The sequence below is a fragment of the Sceloporus occidentalis genome, unplaced genomic scaffold, assembly GCF_023333645.1.
Source record: "Sceloporus occidentalis isolate IW3139 unplaced genomic scaffold, rSceOcc1.0.p SCAF_197, whole genome shotgun sequence".
Taxonomy (NCBI): Eukaryota; Metazoa; Chordata; class Lepidosauria; order Squamata; family Phrynosomatidae; genus Sceloporus; species Sceloporus occidentalis.
In genome coordinates, this window is record NW_028317177.1 from 75233 (window position 1) to 94083 (window position 18851).

The window sequence follows — 18851 nt, forward strand, 5'->3', positions numbered from 1 at the left end:
GCACACACAATCTACAACCTTACACTTAAATACACACAGCCACTCTAACATACACATGTATACATACACACTTTCACTCTCTGTTAATCCATGCAGCTCGCACACGTCTCCCTCCCTTAGTCTATTTAATTTCCAGGGCTGGTTTTACTTTCTTGCTGTATAACCACCTTGCCTCTTGTTGCTGTGCTCAGTTTTGCCATGATGTGTGACTTTTCAGCAACCTCACCTTGTTAGCGAGCTTGGCTGTTCCTCATACAGTTTTATTACGCTTACTCAGCTGTGTATATTTCAATTAATGACCAACATATTCAAATGATTAGCACCTGTTTGGTATAATTGTTTGATTGTACACCTAACTATATGCCTACAAAATCTACACAGACTTTGTGTAGGTCTTCCTAGAAAAATGTATGCTGTTTTGAAGGCAAAGGGTGGCCACACCAAATATTTAAGGTATGTATTAGTGATTTCAGCTGCACTAGTGTTCATATGACAGATATGACATTCCTAGACAGATTGGGCATCATACAAAAACTCTTAAGTGACACATTTTTGTGGTTCATCTGATAAAATAAGTACTTCCCAAGGCTAAGAAAAACACATTGCTGATAAAACAGTCCCCACCTTTTACAGACTCTTAAGACTAAAATAGACATTGACAGCTGATAAAGATGGCATTTTCACTTTTTCTTGGTTTAAACCTAAGACTTCTTATTTGAGCTTTCTGTATTTATATTTAGAGAGGAAGCAGCTAACCCTGTTGACAAATACTTCACTTTATATTTTGGTGCTTATATCTAAAAAATTTAATTAATTCATCTACGAGTACATGAAAATGTATGCGTTGTTCTTCATATTGAACACTGCTTCAGAATAATGGTAAAAATTTAAAAAAAGGTTAGGGTTTACTATTTATTTTAATTCTGAGCTTATTTCAAGAGGGTCGTCATGAAACAAAAGAAGAATAGAAGGATTTGGGTTCCAAAGAGGGGCGTTTAGAAAGTATGATAATAATAATGTCATGTACCATGCTCCCTGCCCCCAGTTCTTTATACATACATGATATATGTTGCATAAAATAAAGATATGCTTGGATGAGTTTGGTGTGGAAGAACTTGACCGGCCCACAAAGAACCCTGACCTCAACCCCATCTAATAACTTTGGAGCAAATTGGACCAGAGATTGCGAGCCAGGCCTTGACCTCACAAATGCTCTACTGGATGAATGGGCAAAAGAACTCACAGAAACAATTCCCAGAGAGTGGAAGCTGTTATGGCTGCAAAGGGGGGGCAGCTTACATATTCATGTCTAAGTATTTAGAATGAGATGTCATCAACGTCTCTGTTACTGGAATGGTTAGGTGTCCAAATACTTTTGTCCATATAGTGCATATCCATATACACACACACATATATATATATACACATGTATATAGACAAATACACACATGTCTTACCACATCCTCCACTTTACATCTTGTATATTCCTTGTGGCCGTATATAATGGGAGGAGGTTTAATTGCACCTCCCCCAACACATTAATTTGGTTTTGGTAGCAGTATAAACTGCTTTGTGTGCCCACTATGTAGGAGGTGAGAGTAGGTTCTCACCCTATTGAGAGTGTGCCTTGACGTGGCGGGTGAGCTTAACCCCTTCGAGACAAAGGCTGATTTTACTTTTTGTACCCTTTGTGACAATGGCCTTTTTAACATTTCTGCTCTGCTTGTGTTTAGCTGTAATTTTCTTCTTTCCCGTTTACTGAACCCACACACATTAGATATTGGTTTTTTCAGGACAAGAAGGGCTTTCTTTAGATGACATTGTTTTGATTGTATCATATTACTTACTATTAAAAAAATTATAAAATATGGTGAAAAATTTAGAAAAAAATGACTGTTTCTAACTTTTAGTTGAAAAATCTTTTACTCATCTATAAAAGGTAATGAAAAATCCTGCTAAATAGATTCTACTATTTGTCCTGAGTTTAGAAATACCCAATGTTTTTATGTTTTTTTGCTTTTTTCTACCCATTATGGGGCAATAAGTACAGGTAGCGTTTTGCTATTTCAAAGCCATTTTTTCCAAATCTGGTAATTCTTCCCCCCATGTGCCATTTCGGGTATCTTTGAACCCGGCCAATGCAATTTACCCCATCAAGTCATATATTTTTGAAAACTAGACAGCCCAGGGTATTCCAAATGCTAGTATTTTAACTCTTTCCATGCACCATATCTACCACCAGTCTTTGTCAAACTTTATGGTAGTCATTTTTTTGCATTTGTTTTGTCATACACATTTTACTTCAGGTATGAATTAAAATGTTCTAGTTTATGTCACTATCACAAAACACCCCAATATGTGTTCAGCAACATCTCCTGAGCGCAGCGATACCCCACATGAATGATTTTGCCTGGCTGTTTGGGGGCAAAAGGGCCACATTTGGGGCATGCGCATTTTTCAATGTTGAACTTTGGCATTTGGGGATCCACTGCCCATGCCCTATTTGGTACATCTTTGAGCCGGGCCATTTCAGTGTGCCCAATAAACCCATATATTTTTGAAAACTAGACACCCCAGGGTATTTCAAATGCTAGTATTTTAACTCTTTCCATGCACCATATCTACCACCAGTCTTTGTCAAACTTTGTGGTAGTCATTTTTTTGCATTTGGTTTTCCACACACATTTTAATTCAGGTATGAATTAAAATGTTCTCGTATATGTCACTATCACAAAACACCCCAATATGTGTTCAGCAACATCTCCTGAGTACAGCGATACCTCACATGAATGATTTTGCCTGGCTGTTTTGGGGCAAAAGGGCCACATTTGGGGCATGCGCTTTTTTCAATGTTGAACTTTGGCATTTGGGATCCACTGCCCATGCCCTATTTGGTACATCTTTGAGCCAGGCCATTTCAGTGTGCCCAACAAAACCATATATTTTTCAAAACTAGACACCACAGGGTATTTTAAATGCTGGTATTTTAACTCTTTGCATGCACATATTTTACCACCAGCATTTTTTCAAAGTTTGCAGTAATATTTTTGTGTGTGTATTTTTCCCACACACACCTACTTTATGTATGAATTTACAGCTCCTGGTATATGCCGCTGTCACACGACACCCCATAATGTGTTCAGCAACATCTCCTGAGTGCAGTGATACCCCACATGCATGGGTGTGTCATTTTTGGGGGGAACTAAAAGGCCACATTTGGTACGTGTGCATTTTTCTAATTGGAAATTAGATGTGTGGCCATCCTTCCCCCCGTGTTAATTGGGACGTTGTTGAACCTGGCCCATTCAATTTACCCCATCAAATCATAAATTTTTTAAAAGTAGACACCCCACGGGCATTTAATATGCCAGTATTTTAACTCTTTCCATGCGAGAATTGTTTTAAGCTAATATGCTAATTTTAGGACTTGCTCACAAAAATATATTTTTTATATATATATATTTTTTTTTATTATTTTTTTTTTAAAAAAATTTAACATTTTTTTTCAACTTGGAGGTTCCCCTGATAGTGACATCAGTGGGAAATGATTTTTATATTTTACTGTTTTTTTACTATTTTTTTCTAATTATTATTAATTTTATTTTATTTTTTAATTTATTTTTACTAATCACACTGTGATTAGAAAGCTGGGCTCCATTGACTTGCATGGTGAATGCAGTACCTGTATTCAACCTGCAAGTGGAGCCAAAGTTCTCTAGATGGTCTGGACCATCTAGCGAACTTTTAAAATTTGTGGTTCCTGTTACAGGACGGCGGCCATCTTCCTTGATGGCGAAGATTGCCGGCAGCTGCGGCTGTGACCGCTCTCCGGAGCGGTCACAGCCCATCAAAAGGTTAGTGTTTGGTGTCGCTGGATGCCTCCTGATCGAGGCATTCCAGCGACACCATTTAAGTTTAGGAGGCGATCGTTGATCGCCTCCTAAACGCTTTTAAAACGGGCGTCCGCCGCCATACAAAGTTGCTGAATGCCTCGAGGTCGAGGCATTCAGCAACGCTTTTTGGGTGCAGAAAGCGATAGTAGATCGCTTTCTGCACCCGTTTAAAGACGTGCCGGTCCTGGCACGTCAATTGTCGTAAAGCACATGCTTTTCCGTGCCGTGCCAGGACCGGCAATTGTCATTAAGGGGTTAATTATGCTTTGGCCAATTCATATAACCAAAACCTCTCATTTATATTATGTTTATATATTTGTTGCCAACTTTATTAGGGTGAGAAGCGCAGACAGTATTTTGTTTTTTGTATACATTGTACAGCCAACACACTGTATTTGCAGCATGCTCACACTGTTTGGTAGGCCTCATATTATACATTTGTATTATTTGAGCCTGAGACTAGCTTAGCGCACCGACATTTTTTCTTTTCCCCGTATATCGGGGGACCCGACTAGATTGCTGCTTCATGGGACAAACGAAAGGTATGGACCTGTAAGAACGCTGGAGCTCTGGAGCAATTGTTCAATATATGTGCTCCACCGTTATTCCAGCCCTGACCATATATTTTATTGCATAACCTTTTGTTATTAAGAAGATGGTGCTATTCATTTAGCAGTTCCAGAGAAAGTACGGACAGCTGTGCACCGTGAAAATTTTAATATTGAGTTGTGTTGTCTGCGTTTAAAGTAGCTTGTGCTAGAAGATGGTTTTATTTAGTTCACATCTTTTTCATTAGAAATAGAGTTATTTTTCTATTTATACTCAGTTTGCTGCACTACCACTCTTTTTCTTTAAACATCTTTCCTGTTTGTTTTAACATTTAAGTTCAGAGCTACCAATATTTGCAGTAGGTTTTATTTACAATCACAAAAATGATAAAAAGGTCAGTTTCTGCAATTAAAAAAACAGGTCTAGGGCCAGTGGCCCACAGGACATTTCCCCCATGCGTCCTATGGCCAGTTCAGCCCTTTAAACAAAAAATAAACAAAGCCAGAGCATTCAACAAATGAGTAGACCATTAGGTAAATGGAAAAGGAGATATCATTTATTTTCGACATAACAAATACAAGTACATGGATCTCCCTGTATACAGAGTAAAACCTCAACAAGCCAAGGATACAAATGTATATAGTGACAGGGGGTATAAATCCGAGACCCTCAAGATTGTAAGCTTGCAAGCTTATGTATCGTTTTGTCTTAGTCTGTCAATTCTAGTCTTGTCATACCCCTTTAATATATGTATTGTAAAAAGTGCTGTGTACATTGTTGGCGCTATGTAAATAAAAGATAATAATAATCAGCTAGAAATGAGCCTTGTCAAGGAAAGCATTCCACCTGGGAGACCCATGCAGAAACGCCCTTACTTGGGAAGAATTTTTTATTTTTATTTCTGCTGTGTGTCCATATACGTTACTTATATAATAAGTAAACATTTTACTGAACTTTACATAACCTGTAAAAGGACTAGAGGTTAGGAGTCATTCTATAACAATGAGTCCTTGTCTAAATGAATAAATAGGCAGTGAAGATCGGTATATAAACTAGAGTGCTAGCTCCTGTCCTTTGGACAAAATCTGACAATCCAAAACCTGTTCTCACTTGAGAGCACATGTGGTACATGTGTTACGTGTGTTACCTGTAAATTGCGAATTTAGATACAACTACTTTACAAGTGAAAGACTCATGCTAGTTTGCTCTTAGGGCATCTTATCAACATGTAAACAGGGACTGTTGATGTTGTTTATTCTATTTGGAATGTTTACACTGCATTTCTATTCATTAAATTCACCAGACCACTCGAGACTTAATGAGCTTGAAGGAATGGCCCAATGTCATACAGATTATACTGTCTAGTTTACAGATCATACTTATTTGCATATATATTTTTTATTAGAATGCACTTTGAGAACATTGCTAAAATGGCAAAGAAGTTGACAATTTTTATTTTCTGTTTTAATGTACAGTAATGGAAAAATGGAGAGAAAGAAGAAGAAGAAAAAATAAGAAGAAAAAATAAGGGTGTTGGTATCAGGGATGAAGAGAACTGTTATCAAGCCATTGTTTCTAGACTTTATGAAGTGTGGCAAATGTATTATGCACATGTGCCGCTAACTTATTTTTGATCTTGTTATCCAAAGTTTTCTTGTGAATTCTAAGGAGCATTGGAAAGTTCTTCTTGTAACCAGGCCTCTGCCAGTCTTTATCTGACAGCCAGCAAAAACTTTACCACAAAAGTGTTGTTGAGTAGATCGCAGGGCTATAGATACCATGATGTATAGATAAATAAAAATTCTGGAGTAACTTGGTTTTTAATCCGCTGCCCAAATGAAGTGTTCATAATCTGGAACCAACTGGGGATGAAAAAGAACTCTACTTTAAGGCCAACGGTCTTGAAATCGTGCGCGCAGACACCTGCTGGATACACATGGCTGCATGCTACACTCTTTAGCCATCTAGACGTTATGTGACTAGACTTTTGCAGCACGCAGCTGTGTGTATCCAGTAGGTGACTGCTCACTAAAGCACTCCATTGGCCACGCAAGTTGTAATAGAGGTAAGTAGGGAAGCCTAATAGGCGTCAGTCCACAGAGAATTTGCCCTCTGTGCACGATGACCAGTATGGGCCTGTTTATGATAAAACTACAAATTATGTTACAAGTTACATATACCCGAATGATGTTTTAACAATAGGACAGCCTTGCCAAAGCAAGTACCAAATGTAGCTCTGGTATTGACTCAGGGATCAGAGTATTTCACTCCGTCACTGGTGACACAAATCAGATATTGTTCTGCAAAATGAAACACAGTGAGTATGGCTACAGTAGTTAATAACCACAAATGCTCTTTTTGAAGGTAATAATTTTCACATGGCCCTTCCCAGTAATGCTGAATGGTTAGAGACCACAGATATTGAGCAATCTAGTCTAAAGCAACTAGTGTAATATTATGTATATTCTATGCTAGTTCTGAATACTTTTGCCAAGATCTCAACTTCCACAGGGTACAATAGCCTATTACATTTAAACTTTTCCAAAGATAATTACAAGTTAGTTAATAATATATAATAAACCTACAACCAAGTTTAAATAAACTAATGTGGTCATTGTGAAACTTTGGTTGTCCAAAAACAAATTTGTTGAAATAAAAACAAACAAAAAAACAGGGTTTTGTTATAAATGCCTCAAAAACATATTAAAACAGGTTATCAGTAGAAATACCCCATAATCTTTTCTCTTTAGTATGACCCTCACTAGTAACTAGAAACACAGAGGCCGGTAGGAAAATTGTCCTGGGGCCCCCCAACTCCACAAAGCAACATGCCCCACAGTACCACCTTTGCCCCCAAAACAGCTTGTGAGCACCCCCTTTGCCCCCAACCGGTGCCATCTTCCCTCCCAAACAGCTAGTCTGTGACATCATTGCCCCTTGCTCCCCCAACATACACTCTGGCACAAATATGTAAACACACACAAATTTACACATTCTAACACACATACTCATTCTCACACACTCCCTCACACACTACTCATGCTAACACGCTCCATCTCACACTACTTACACATCCATGCCCACATACCCTTATACGGTACATAGAATATTCATGCTCACAAACACTTATACACAGACAACCAGGGCCAGAAGGGCCCTTTCAGAACATTTTTAAAGCGGCACAAGGAACAGAAACAAGTGGTCCCCAGGGTCGCCTAGAGAGACGGGCCCGTCCAGTTGCAACCCCTGTAATTATGCAACCAAATTGAAACATAGAATTTGACCGCAAATAAGAACCATTCGGCCCATCTATTCTGCCCATTTTCCTGTTGTAAAAACTGAAACCTTATTTAGTCCTTGTTTTAGATTGTAAAAGATTCTAACACATTAAGAAAAGGACCATATATAATTATTGGTATAGGCAATAGTCAAAGATATGTAATCATTGTTCATAAATAAATGATTATTAAAATATATTAATAGGCTTCAATAATAGGCTTCAAGGTTTCCTTGACCTTAAATATGGAATGAAGGATTTGCTGAACAGGCATTCTATAGATAGGATAGTAACTTGCTAATGCATGGTTTAGTTGTAACTGTAAAAGGGCATTACAGTATGCTTACAGTGACCACCTAAAATAGGGTTTCGACATGTAAAGATCTTAGTGAGCATGTTTACCCAATTAGGTGAAGACCAATAGACTGACATCATTATCTAAACCGTGTATATAAGTTAGGCATTGGAGAGGCATGGCAGGAGAGGTAGAGGGGAGATGTATTTGCCATCCACGGACTCTTCACGTCTCAACACTCCCTCCCTCCATCCTCAGGAATGCATAGGACAGATGCCATCAACTAAATTCCTCTCCAAGGTTTTGTAAGACTTGTTTTGTATTGTTTTTGTTATCTACTTTTTATATTCTTCTTCTATTTTTGTTCGTATTAAATGTTTTACCTTTGTTTGCATCTAAGTGACTCTGCCTATTTTTGACGCACATACATACATATGTGTGTTCCAATTAGTTGAAGTTTGTGTTGGCCCTATATTTTTATTACATAGATTAAGAAGCCAAATGCCTATCCTATGCATGCTTATTCCCTGTTACTGTATTTCCAGTTATCTACCACTCCCTCTGTAAAGTAAAACTTAATTTATTCTACATTTTATGAATATGTTATATCTACAAAGTATCAGTGACACCATTGTAAAAACTGCATATTCAAATTATAGCTGCAACAAAACAAATGTTTGTTATTTTTAAAATTCTTTTATTATTATTTATATAATTTCTTTTTATTAAGCCAAATCCAATATACTTTTATAAATCAAGTCCGCTGCATAACTACTGGCTCTTTGCATGAACTTTTTGGCATTACATAACAAAAAGTTCACTTGGATCTCATGAAAAATATGATCATCTTAAAAGTATGTTTGAAAATTATTTGGCAATTACAGGGCATAAAGTTCACCTCCCCCACCAAGATTATTCTTGTAAATTCTTCTGTATGCTTCCAGTAGACTGATATTTATTAAGGAAACGACCAGTGACTTTTCCAAAGTTTTTTGGCAATACATGAATTACTTTCCATGTAACTATACACACCTTTCTCGTGAATCGGCTTTTGGCTTCAAATAATTTACTGGAACAAAGGCAGCAATTGAGTAACAGCGTGTAAGCACATAGACTGCATCCTGATTTCCATGTTTTGTGTTTCTGAATTATAAATTAGTGTGATTTCCTAACAAAGTTCCAAACTAGATGTGTTCAGTTGAAAGAACATTTGGGAAAATAGTATTAAGAGAAAAAAGTATTTTCCATATTAATTACATTGAAAAAGAAAAAGTAATTGTAAACATGCCTATGTATCTAGATAGATAGAGAGATAGAGAAGTGGTCTTCATGGAAGACTTGTAGCCAAAAGAACATACCTCAGACGTGGAAGCAAGGTCAAACGACTCATCTATTCATGAAAACGTAGGATATTTTCTAAAGCAGAAGGCAGTTTGTTTGCCGAGGGCTGGAGAGCGGTACAAGAATGTTTGCAGGCAACAGTGAAGCATGGTGGTGGTTCCTTGCAAGCTTGGGTTTTCATTTCTCCAAATGGAGTTGGGGATTTGGTCAGAATTAATACTCTTGTCAATGCTGAGGAGGAGAACAGTCAGATACTTATCCATCATGCAATACCATCAGTGAGGCATCTGATTGGCCCCAAATTTATTCTGCAGCATGACAATGAACCAAACATACAGCCCAAGTCATTAAGAACTATCGTCAGTGCAAACAAGAACAAGAAACCCTGGAAGTTATGGTATGGACCCCACAGAGCCTTGATCTCAACATCATCAAGTTGCCCTGGGATTACATAAAAAAAGAAGCAAAGGAGGCTAAATCCACAGAATTGTGTTTAGTTCTCCAACATGTTTGGAACAACCTACCTGCTGAGTTCATTGAAAAAAAACCGCGTGTAAGTGTACCTAGAACTGATGCTGCTCGGAGGGTGGTCACACCAAATATTGATTTGATTTAGATTTGTCTGAAAACCAGAAACCTTTTCGGCAAAATCTGTAAGCAGCTAAAGATTAATTCAGTAACTAAACCTTGTAGTTAAATAAAGGAAAAAACATTTGTACCAAATTCGAAGCTGCACTAAACTTTGTCAATGACAAAGCTACTAAATCTACACATAAAATCTCAGATTTCTCTGTAAATTCCTTTACATGTCCTTCATACTTTGAAGTGGAGGTCTCCATTTGAAGCGTGGTTTACACTTATTCCTTTTGCTGAAATACCATACCAAACCAACACCAAATTGTATATCCTACGAAAACAGCCCAGCCTTCATGTGTGGATTTAGGAGACAAATTGTTTTACAGATGCGGACACCAATAAATTATCTGCATGATGCTTCCTTGTCTTTGTTCTTTACTTTTGCCCAGATTGATAGGTCTTCTTTCACATTTTCTTGTTCTGTAGAATACGTTTGTGCTTTAGAAACTCTCTCTCTTAAATAAGGCCCTCATGATATATAATAATATAATATTCTCTTCAAAAACTGGCAGTTAATAACTGATGGGACTGTCTCTTGTGCTTGCCCTACTTCATACAAGAGTTATGTATAAAAGGAGTCATTCTGGTGCAAAGTGGAACAGTTTCCATAGCAACCAAGGTTGTACGTCACACCACTTACACTGAGCTTCATACATTGTTCTCAGAGTATTCTAAACTTTTTTTCTGATAAAGATAAATGTCTGCTTAACTTTTTCAACTTAATTATATTATAAAGACTTACCATTCATTTTCCATAATCATGTTCTATTTTTGTATATATATATATATACACACATATAAATATATATATATATATATATATACACACACATACATATATAAATAATAATACACACACATATTATATATATATATATATATATATATATATATATATATATATATATAATGTCATTTCAAACAAGAAATCCTTGATCTTCCCAAACACCCTATTTACGCTATGAAGGTTGTGCCAGTTCAGCACAGACTCCATATGCTTCATTAACCCCTTAAGGACAATGGGCGGTCCCTAAACCCATTGAAAACAATGCATTTTGAGCCTGTACAGGCTTTGTCATTAAGGGGTTAAAAGGTGCTGCGTGCATGTATGATGTCATATCCCAACATTTCATTTCTTAAGGAGCGCAACTTTTTATTGTATCTGTACACCGGCCACGTGGCTGCAAAGGTAAATCTATCAGTATATATATATATTACATATTTATATATAGCCCCCTGCCTAAAAACACTAATTTTCTAACTGCTTCTTGTTTTAAAAACACTTGTTACCTTGTTTCATGAGTAAAATAAATTAAAAAGAAAGACAGAATATACCAACAACTATACAACTTTATTATATAGATATATATTATATACATATAGCACAATCTGAACACATGACACAAAAAAATCCTGTACACTGCTATTTACAAGTGAAATTACTGTACAAATGAGAAACACACAAGCTTCTGGAATAATATACAAAAAGGACCTTGATCTCTGATTGTATTCATTAAACTTTGAACACTGAACTTTTTTTTTTTTTTTTTTTTACAGTTACAGCAGCATTCACAAAATAAGCCACACTTAAACTTTGGTCCGAAATGTTTGCAACTGTATTAAGTTAACAAATAACTACCATCTCTGGATTAAGCATTATTATACATAGCATAAGAAATGGACATTTGTGCACGTAGCTCACATTTTTAGTTCCAGTGTCACTATTACTACTAACTATTGCATGTGTACAAGGTAATAATATGCACAGACAAGCCCAGCTATGACATGTAATATTTACTGAGGCCAGTTCAGACTGCTACAGATTGAGCAAGAGTTATACCCCATTTGTTACAGTAGCATATTTCATCATTTTGAGAATATAATCTTAACCCTTTAAGCCCCAAATAGCATGAAGCAAATGCGCCTTCGTCCTATTTGGCACTTGGCGTGAATGGGGAATATCATCCAGTGTACTGATTTCTATCCAATTCTTCACCATGCTGCTTTTCAGACCGTTTGCTGGAGATGAGTAAATAAATGACCTGTTTTGTGTATGCACGTGTGCACAGCAGGACGTCTTTTGTCTGGCCACAACTTTCCTCCTAGTTAACATGCCTGAGCTTCAAACAAAGATAGAAGCAGCAGGTTTTCCATCAAACAGCAGCAGTTCTACACATACACGTCTGATTTTAAATGCATATACATAGCCAGAAAGTGAAATGGCATGCAGATATAGTGTGTATTGTTAATTGCTTAGAATCATTAACAAAATGCAATATTTGAATTAACTCTCATTCAAGCAGATCATTAAACATATAAAATAATCTGGCAGTAAGTATAAAAGGTTGGACAAAACCGAGGCACGGACAGAAATATAAATATATCAGTCTAAAATATACACCCATAAAAGATTTTATGTGTGGTGGCAGTGAGCATTAACCATCAAGGCCCTTTGGTACTCAAATGAATTAAAAACAACCAAACATAATATTAGGAAATATATTCTATGCCGACTTTGGAAACAGGGCAGGACATAATTGCCCAAGACAACTGTCCTTAATTCAATGGCGAACATGGTTTTTCCTCTAGGTGCTCTGGGATCACAACCCACATCAGCCGCACATCTTGTGGCAGTCGCATGTTTACTAAACACCTTGCGTCACCAAAGCGTGGTAAGTCATTGAAGACTACAGACACTTCAGGCACAAGGACAAATACCCAAACACGTATATTCCACTTAAGTAATAAACGGAATGGTTGTTAAAGTTGTTTGTTTCTTTCCAGACTGTTTGTTCTGAAAATACATAAGCAAAATCTAAAAAAAAGGCAAAACCAGATGAACTTGGCCTCAATAATGCATTGCGAGTAGCTGCAAATATACCATGGTCATTTCATTTGTAAGAGCCACAAGAAAGAACAACAACCCCACCACACAACATGTCTTTTGAATTGGCAAATCTCATTTACATCACCTTGGCAGGTGGAGACTAAATTCGATGCCTGAGGTCGCAGGGATCAAGCCAGGTTTGCATTTTAAAAGCACAGCTAATGCATTTGTATTATTAATCCATTTTGCAAATGTGGTTTGGCACCTTCAAAGAAGAATAAACAAGAGCATAGCATCCCAATACTAGGAGGTTTGGTTGGGTTTCCACCCTTGGACACTAGATACAATTGTCAAAATATAATATATATATATATATATATATATATATATATATATATATATATATTGAATAGCATTAATATAAATATAGTACTGCTTTAGGGCAGGCCTATGGAAACAACCAGAGCTGTAGAGCCTCTACTAATCTATAGAGACCATTGATTAGATTTACAAGGTTGCATCCTGCAAGGCACCCGTCATTTGAATACATGCGGAAGTCCTGTATTCTACATAAATGTCTCCACCTAATTTTGTCAACCTGCTATTGAAACCTACAGCCGGAGGTAAATTTGCAGCCCGACGATAGGAAGGGGGTTTAGTACCAAACAATAAACAGATATTTCTAGTTAACTCCTAGTTTTACAAAACCACTTGGCTTATCTCTTCCACCATATTCGGCTAGTTGTTTAAAATAAATGTTAGCTTGGCTAGAAGTAATTCAAACCATATTATAAGCAAAAAAGTAGAGAGACCCTCGCAGCGCATTGTCCCACCTGTGAACCAAACGTGTTTGCCCGAGGCAACTGCTTTACGAAGTTTACATTCCAAGGAAGTCGTGGGAGAATTTGACTAAGTGAAGAGCAGCTTCATTTAATCTTTAAGCCCGCATACTAAAATACACACAATCGGACTTTGCTGATCAAAGTCTCTCATCTGCAAATAAGGCTAGGAAAATAAAAAAAACCAGCACCAGATTCCCACTGAAAGCCAAGAGACGGTCATTTCACAAACCCAAAAAGCTTTGGCGGACAGACGAGGCTATCTAATATGGTGTAAGCAAATACCAGCTGTAGCAATAAAAGGTATTTCTGCACATAGCCAATAAAGTGCATTATCCGGGGCCATTCCTTTTCAAAGGTGTGAAAAATGGAGGCCAGACAAACTATCAAGAGATCAACAAGCCAAGAGATCTGCAGAACATAAACAGTGATGGCTTCAGCTCCCGGTATGTGTTCAGAAAACATTATGATGGGCGATGAAATGTATACATAGATTGTAATCCTGCATTGTAACCACAGCTAGCGCAATCACCACAACAAAACTGTCGTCCTACTCAAGATAAAAATACTGAAACAAGTTAACCATTAAATTATAGTTACTATAACTCTGTAAATAAACAAAAATGGTTTGACATCTACGATATATACATATAATATATATATAAATAAAAAGAGACCAGACAGGTTGCCCGACCAGGGGCATCCAGGCACAATTAGAATCCATCTGAAACGAAGCGTTTCCAGCTTCAATAGGGTCAGAAAAAAACAAAACACGCATGTTTGTTAATCATGATTCCCAATTGCTTTAACCAAAGAATACAACAGCAGGATTAACAAAGCTTTCCCGTTTTCACTTTTTGTATTGGCAAGTAGAATGTGGATAAACCTCAATAAGGAATCTTTTCAGTACCAGGCCCTCGAAAGATTTGTGAGGGGATTAAAAGGAAACAAGGCATCTGCAGAAAATGAATTGCAGGCACATTCGAGGTATTCTAAGTGCGCATTTAACCATTTCTATCAGGGATTAAGCAAAATGTTTTGTTCACGTAAAGGCCTGATGGTTGTTTTTATTATTAGTGTTTAATATAGCGCCATCATATCCGGCGGCGCTGTACAGTCTACAGACTATTAGTAACAAGCAAAATGACCACAGAATTTGCAGAAATAGTTAGAAAATCCTTCGCAAGCTATCATTGCATGAGATAGGCCGCACAGCCATAATATGCTGTTTTTCAATACTGCTTATATCAAGAATGGTAAAAAAAAATCTAGGAAACCTACATGAGACCAGAAATATGAAAGGAAAGAGAATGACCGCGGAAAATTAATAATGAATTTCCAACAATCATCCCAAATGCTGTTACTTAACTCTTTGCTAGCCACATTGGAAAAAGGAGTGCATTAATTCAGAGCAATTGATCCATTTGGCACTCAAGGTGTTAAAGTTTCCCTAAAAAAGAGAATTACATGCTTTAGACAAGGGGTGCATTACTGCTAGATGGGGTTTATACGTGCTTGCTTTCTAGCATTCGAATAGTTAACGTTCTAACGCAACACGACAATCAAGAACATGCTTAGACCGTTCACGTTCTTATTACACCGTATCGCGGTAACAATTCTCTACAATCAAATCCCCAAGACGACTGTTGCTGCCGCTGTTTCTGGTAGCACCAATCTGGTCTGCATAGAAACAGAATGTAAAAATAGTTTTCTGAAGTCCTTTTTATATCTCCTAGGCTTTTCCTTGAAGTCGGGCGTCATTTTGAATCTGAGGAATAATGGGAACTTTGGCACTATCATGAAATGAGGTAAGAAAAAAAACAGTGTGGTGCCAGTTTATACTGTTTAGTAATATATCAAACTGCAGCCAAGAAGCTTTCCTAGGCCTGCCATGCAAGGGTCAAAGCCCCGTCCCGGTCGGAGATCTGGATAGACCTGTTGCAATAAGGAACCAGAATTACATTTTCTTCTTTGGCTGTCTTGGTATATTTTCCAGTGGTTGAAGAAACAAGATCAGTGGCCAACACCACACTACTTAATGTCTAATAGCCATGGCACAATACTGAAGAAGAAATGGGCTTCACACTTGGAAGCCCTGAATTTTCATGCACATTCCTGGTGTTACAATGTTCAGTGGTTCAGGGCAGGTCGGGGGATCCACCACGCGCCTCCTTTGCTCGCTTGCAGCTATATAGCCACTTGATAATCCTGGCATTACGCTCGACTACTGAAGTGTTGTTGGTGCTTGTCGGCAGCTGCCCACTTAGTTGCTCGTCCTCCTGAAGACCCCCTGTGCTGCCTTCTCCGCTTTTGTGGCTAAAGCCACTCTCTGATGTGGCCACGCTAACACTGCGGATACGGTGCTGTTGTATTGCAAGATCTTGCAAATCTTCCTCAGCTGAGCTGAACCTTTCTTTGCCCAGCTCCTCGATCACTTCAGGTTCTAGTCCGCAATATTTAAAGAACGTTTCAAATTCTGAGAAAGAGCGTGAATAACGGGAGCTGATGTCAGACTGTGAGCGGTGAAGTCCAGTTCCGCGGAGGTCCTGACATTGTTTAACCATGGGCTTCTCCTCTCCATCAACTTTGGTCTCAGCAAGGGAAAGGGGCACAACCATTGTCTTCTCCCTTACATTGCCCTGAAAGAATCTCCTCACCAAGCTGGCACGTGTTTGTTCAATAATGCCATCCCCTCGACTCTTCTGACGGTAGATGACCAAGGAGTCTGGGCGCATCTGTCTCTTGCCACTGCCTCGTCGGATTGGGGCTCCAGGTTGATTTGGAGTAGCTGCAATTTGGGGTCTTGGGTGGTTTGGTGGGGATAAACCCTCTGGCTGACTTTTCTTACAGCTGCTGCCCTGTGAGCTGGCACCGCTGCTGCTCTCTGATGCGGAACTGTCCCGGGCATTGTGTTGGCTGCCAGAGCTGCTTCCCCCAGAGGTTACCTGGTGGCTCTTTACATATTTCGCCTTATCTGCTGCCAGCCTTTCCACTGCGCTGAGAGTGGCCCTTGGTGTCCCAGTCTCCATCTGCCGACGCAGATATTCAGGGCCCCTGGTCAGTAGCCTGATGGGCACCACAGGGCTGTGGTGCTGCAGCTCAGAGATAGGCTGCATCCTCACTGCATTCATGATTTCTGTGGGCATAGCACCCTTAGGTGCTGAGCTCGCACCTTCAAAAAAAAAAAAAGAGAAACTGCTATAAACAGCGATGCAGCAGTTAGATTCCCACAGCTGCCTGGATACTGCGGATCGATGCCCGATGGGGAAGAATTGCTGTAATAATTATATGTATATAAGCAGCAGGTTACCCGTAGGGATCTCGGCACTGAATGGTATGGCCCAATCTTTGCTCCAGAAAGTCTGCCTCGCAGTTACAATCAGCAGCTCCCCCGTATACGTGCTTGAGTCAGTCTGTCTGAACGGTGTGTCGCACACTCCTGTCTGATAGTCACAGCATATTCATCCTGCTGCTCCCACATTGACCAATCAGAGCTCAGGAGGGGCAGTGAGTGCGTTCCGTGGGGAGGCGGGGCCAGGCTGCACACTCCGTGCCCTGCAGCAAGGACGGATCCCCGTGAGGCGCTGCCGTGTTTGTTTAGCCTCGCGCGTCTACTCCTCTCCTCTCCGTGATGTCAGTCACGGGGATAGACTGTGGGCAGACAGGAGTGTGTGTGAAAACCCGCGTGGGACATAATTAGTTCCAGCAGAAATCACTGGAACGTCGCCGTGTTATTACTTGACAATAACACCTGTTATTTTGAAATCATTGTTGCGCATATAGGGGCTGTCTCCGGTGTCTAGCAGCTTCATGTCCTGGGGCAAAGCTTTCCAAACACTACGTCACCCGCACTTCCACTCCTCCTGTAGTGCAGCTTTCTGCTACCTGGGCCTCACCGGCTTCTGCTGGACTACAACTCCCATCATCCCCACTATCAATACGAATGAGACATACTTAAGCGTGTTGCATAGCGTCCATTCCATAAGATTGATTTATATAGCGCCAGCGGAATCCTTGGCATACACCTGACCTACAAGAAATGCTGTTAAATATCTGATTTCTATATCTATATGCATATATATTGTAAGCTAGCGAGCAGGGCCAATTCTACCTTTGTCAGAGCCATTGAATGTATGTAGAAGTGCTGCGTATATTGTTGATGTTATATAAATGAGAGATTATATATATGTATATACACACACCAGCGGGTTGGGACCTGTCGTAATAGCCTACTATTTACCTTTTATATTTTTCAAATTCATCGTAAAATATGTTTCGATAAGTTATTCATTAAACATGAATTTTAAAAGAATTGCATACCAATTGTACATGTATGTAGATATGTAGAGCACTAGTATATAAGTTTTTACCAATTTTGCCTGTTTGCTTGTGAAACATTGCTTTATTTAGTAGTAAGTTATTATATATATTCTTTTAGCCAGCCTATATCCATGGAAGGAATTTCATAATATTATTACTACTACTACTAATAATAATTGTCCTCATTTGCTTCTCCTGGATCATTAGCTCACGTCTTGGTGGCATGTATGCAGTGGAGCTTGAAGACATAGACATCCGTATGACCCAAACAGGCAATGTTTATGTCTTCAACAATTCTGATCAGAGACTGTGATTATCTAAAAAAAAATCTAATTTGTTCCTTAATAATGGTGTATTATGTGGGCTTTATCTACTGAACTGTAAGATGCCGCGAGAAGGCAAGTCTCATTTTAAAGCACCAAGTAAGATATATATATAGAAGGTCAACATGGGCTTTGTTTTAAGTGAAGCAGGGCTCGCGATTAATCACATATAATTAATGTTGAGAGGGAATGGTTCACTTTAGCTCACCCCTAACTAACCTTTAATGGGTGACACGTGCCCAAGTCTCACCAGGACAGCCCCAGAATAAAGAGCAAATTCCAAACCCAAACAAGAGACCAGGAGACGGGTGCTCAGCAGGGTCACATAACACAACTCTCACGTGACCACCTACTTCTAGCGGCCTTGTGCAATATTGAGTCTTCCCTGGGATGGGTGCCTAAAAGAGGGAAGTATGTGTGATTTAAAGGTCTCTTTGATATTTGCTTAGTGATAACCTCACCCCAGTGCTTTACCGCTCTGTTTCATATGTATATTGTTTATTATCATGTTACTAATACAGATTATTTTTGAATAAAATATACGGGCTCTG

General features: G+C 38.8%; 1 protein-coding gene across 1 annotated transcript; it reads right to left on the reverse strand.

Annotated features, from left to right (window-relative positions):
• Positions 1-15795: 15795 nt before the first annotated feature.
• Positions 15796-16803, reverse strand: LOC149278222 (protein FAM110C-like). Its single transcript, XM_089502190.1, has one exon. It carries the CDS (start codon positions 16801-16803, stop codon positions 15796-15798), a length of 1008 nt encoding a protein of 335 aa, XP_089358316.1.
• Between the last annotated feature and the right edge of the window lie 2048 nt (positions 16804-18851).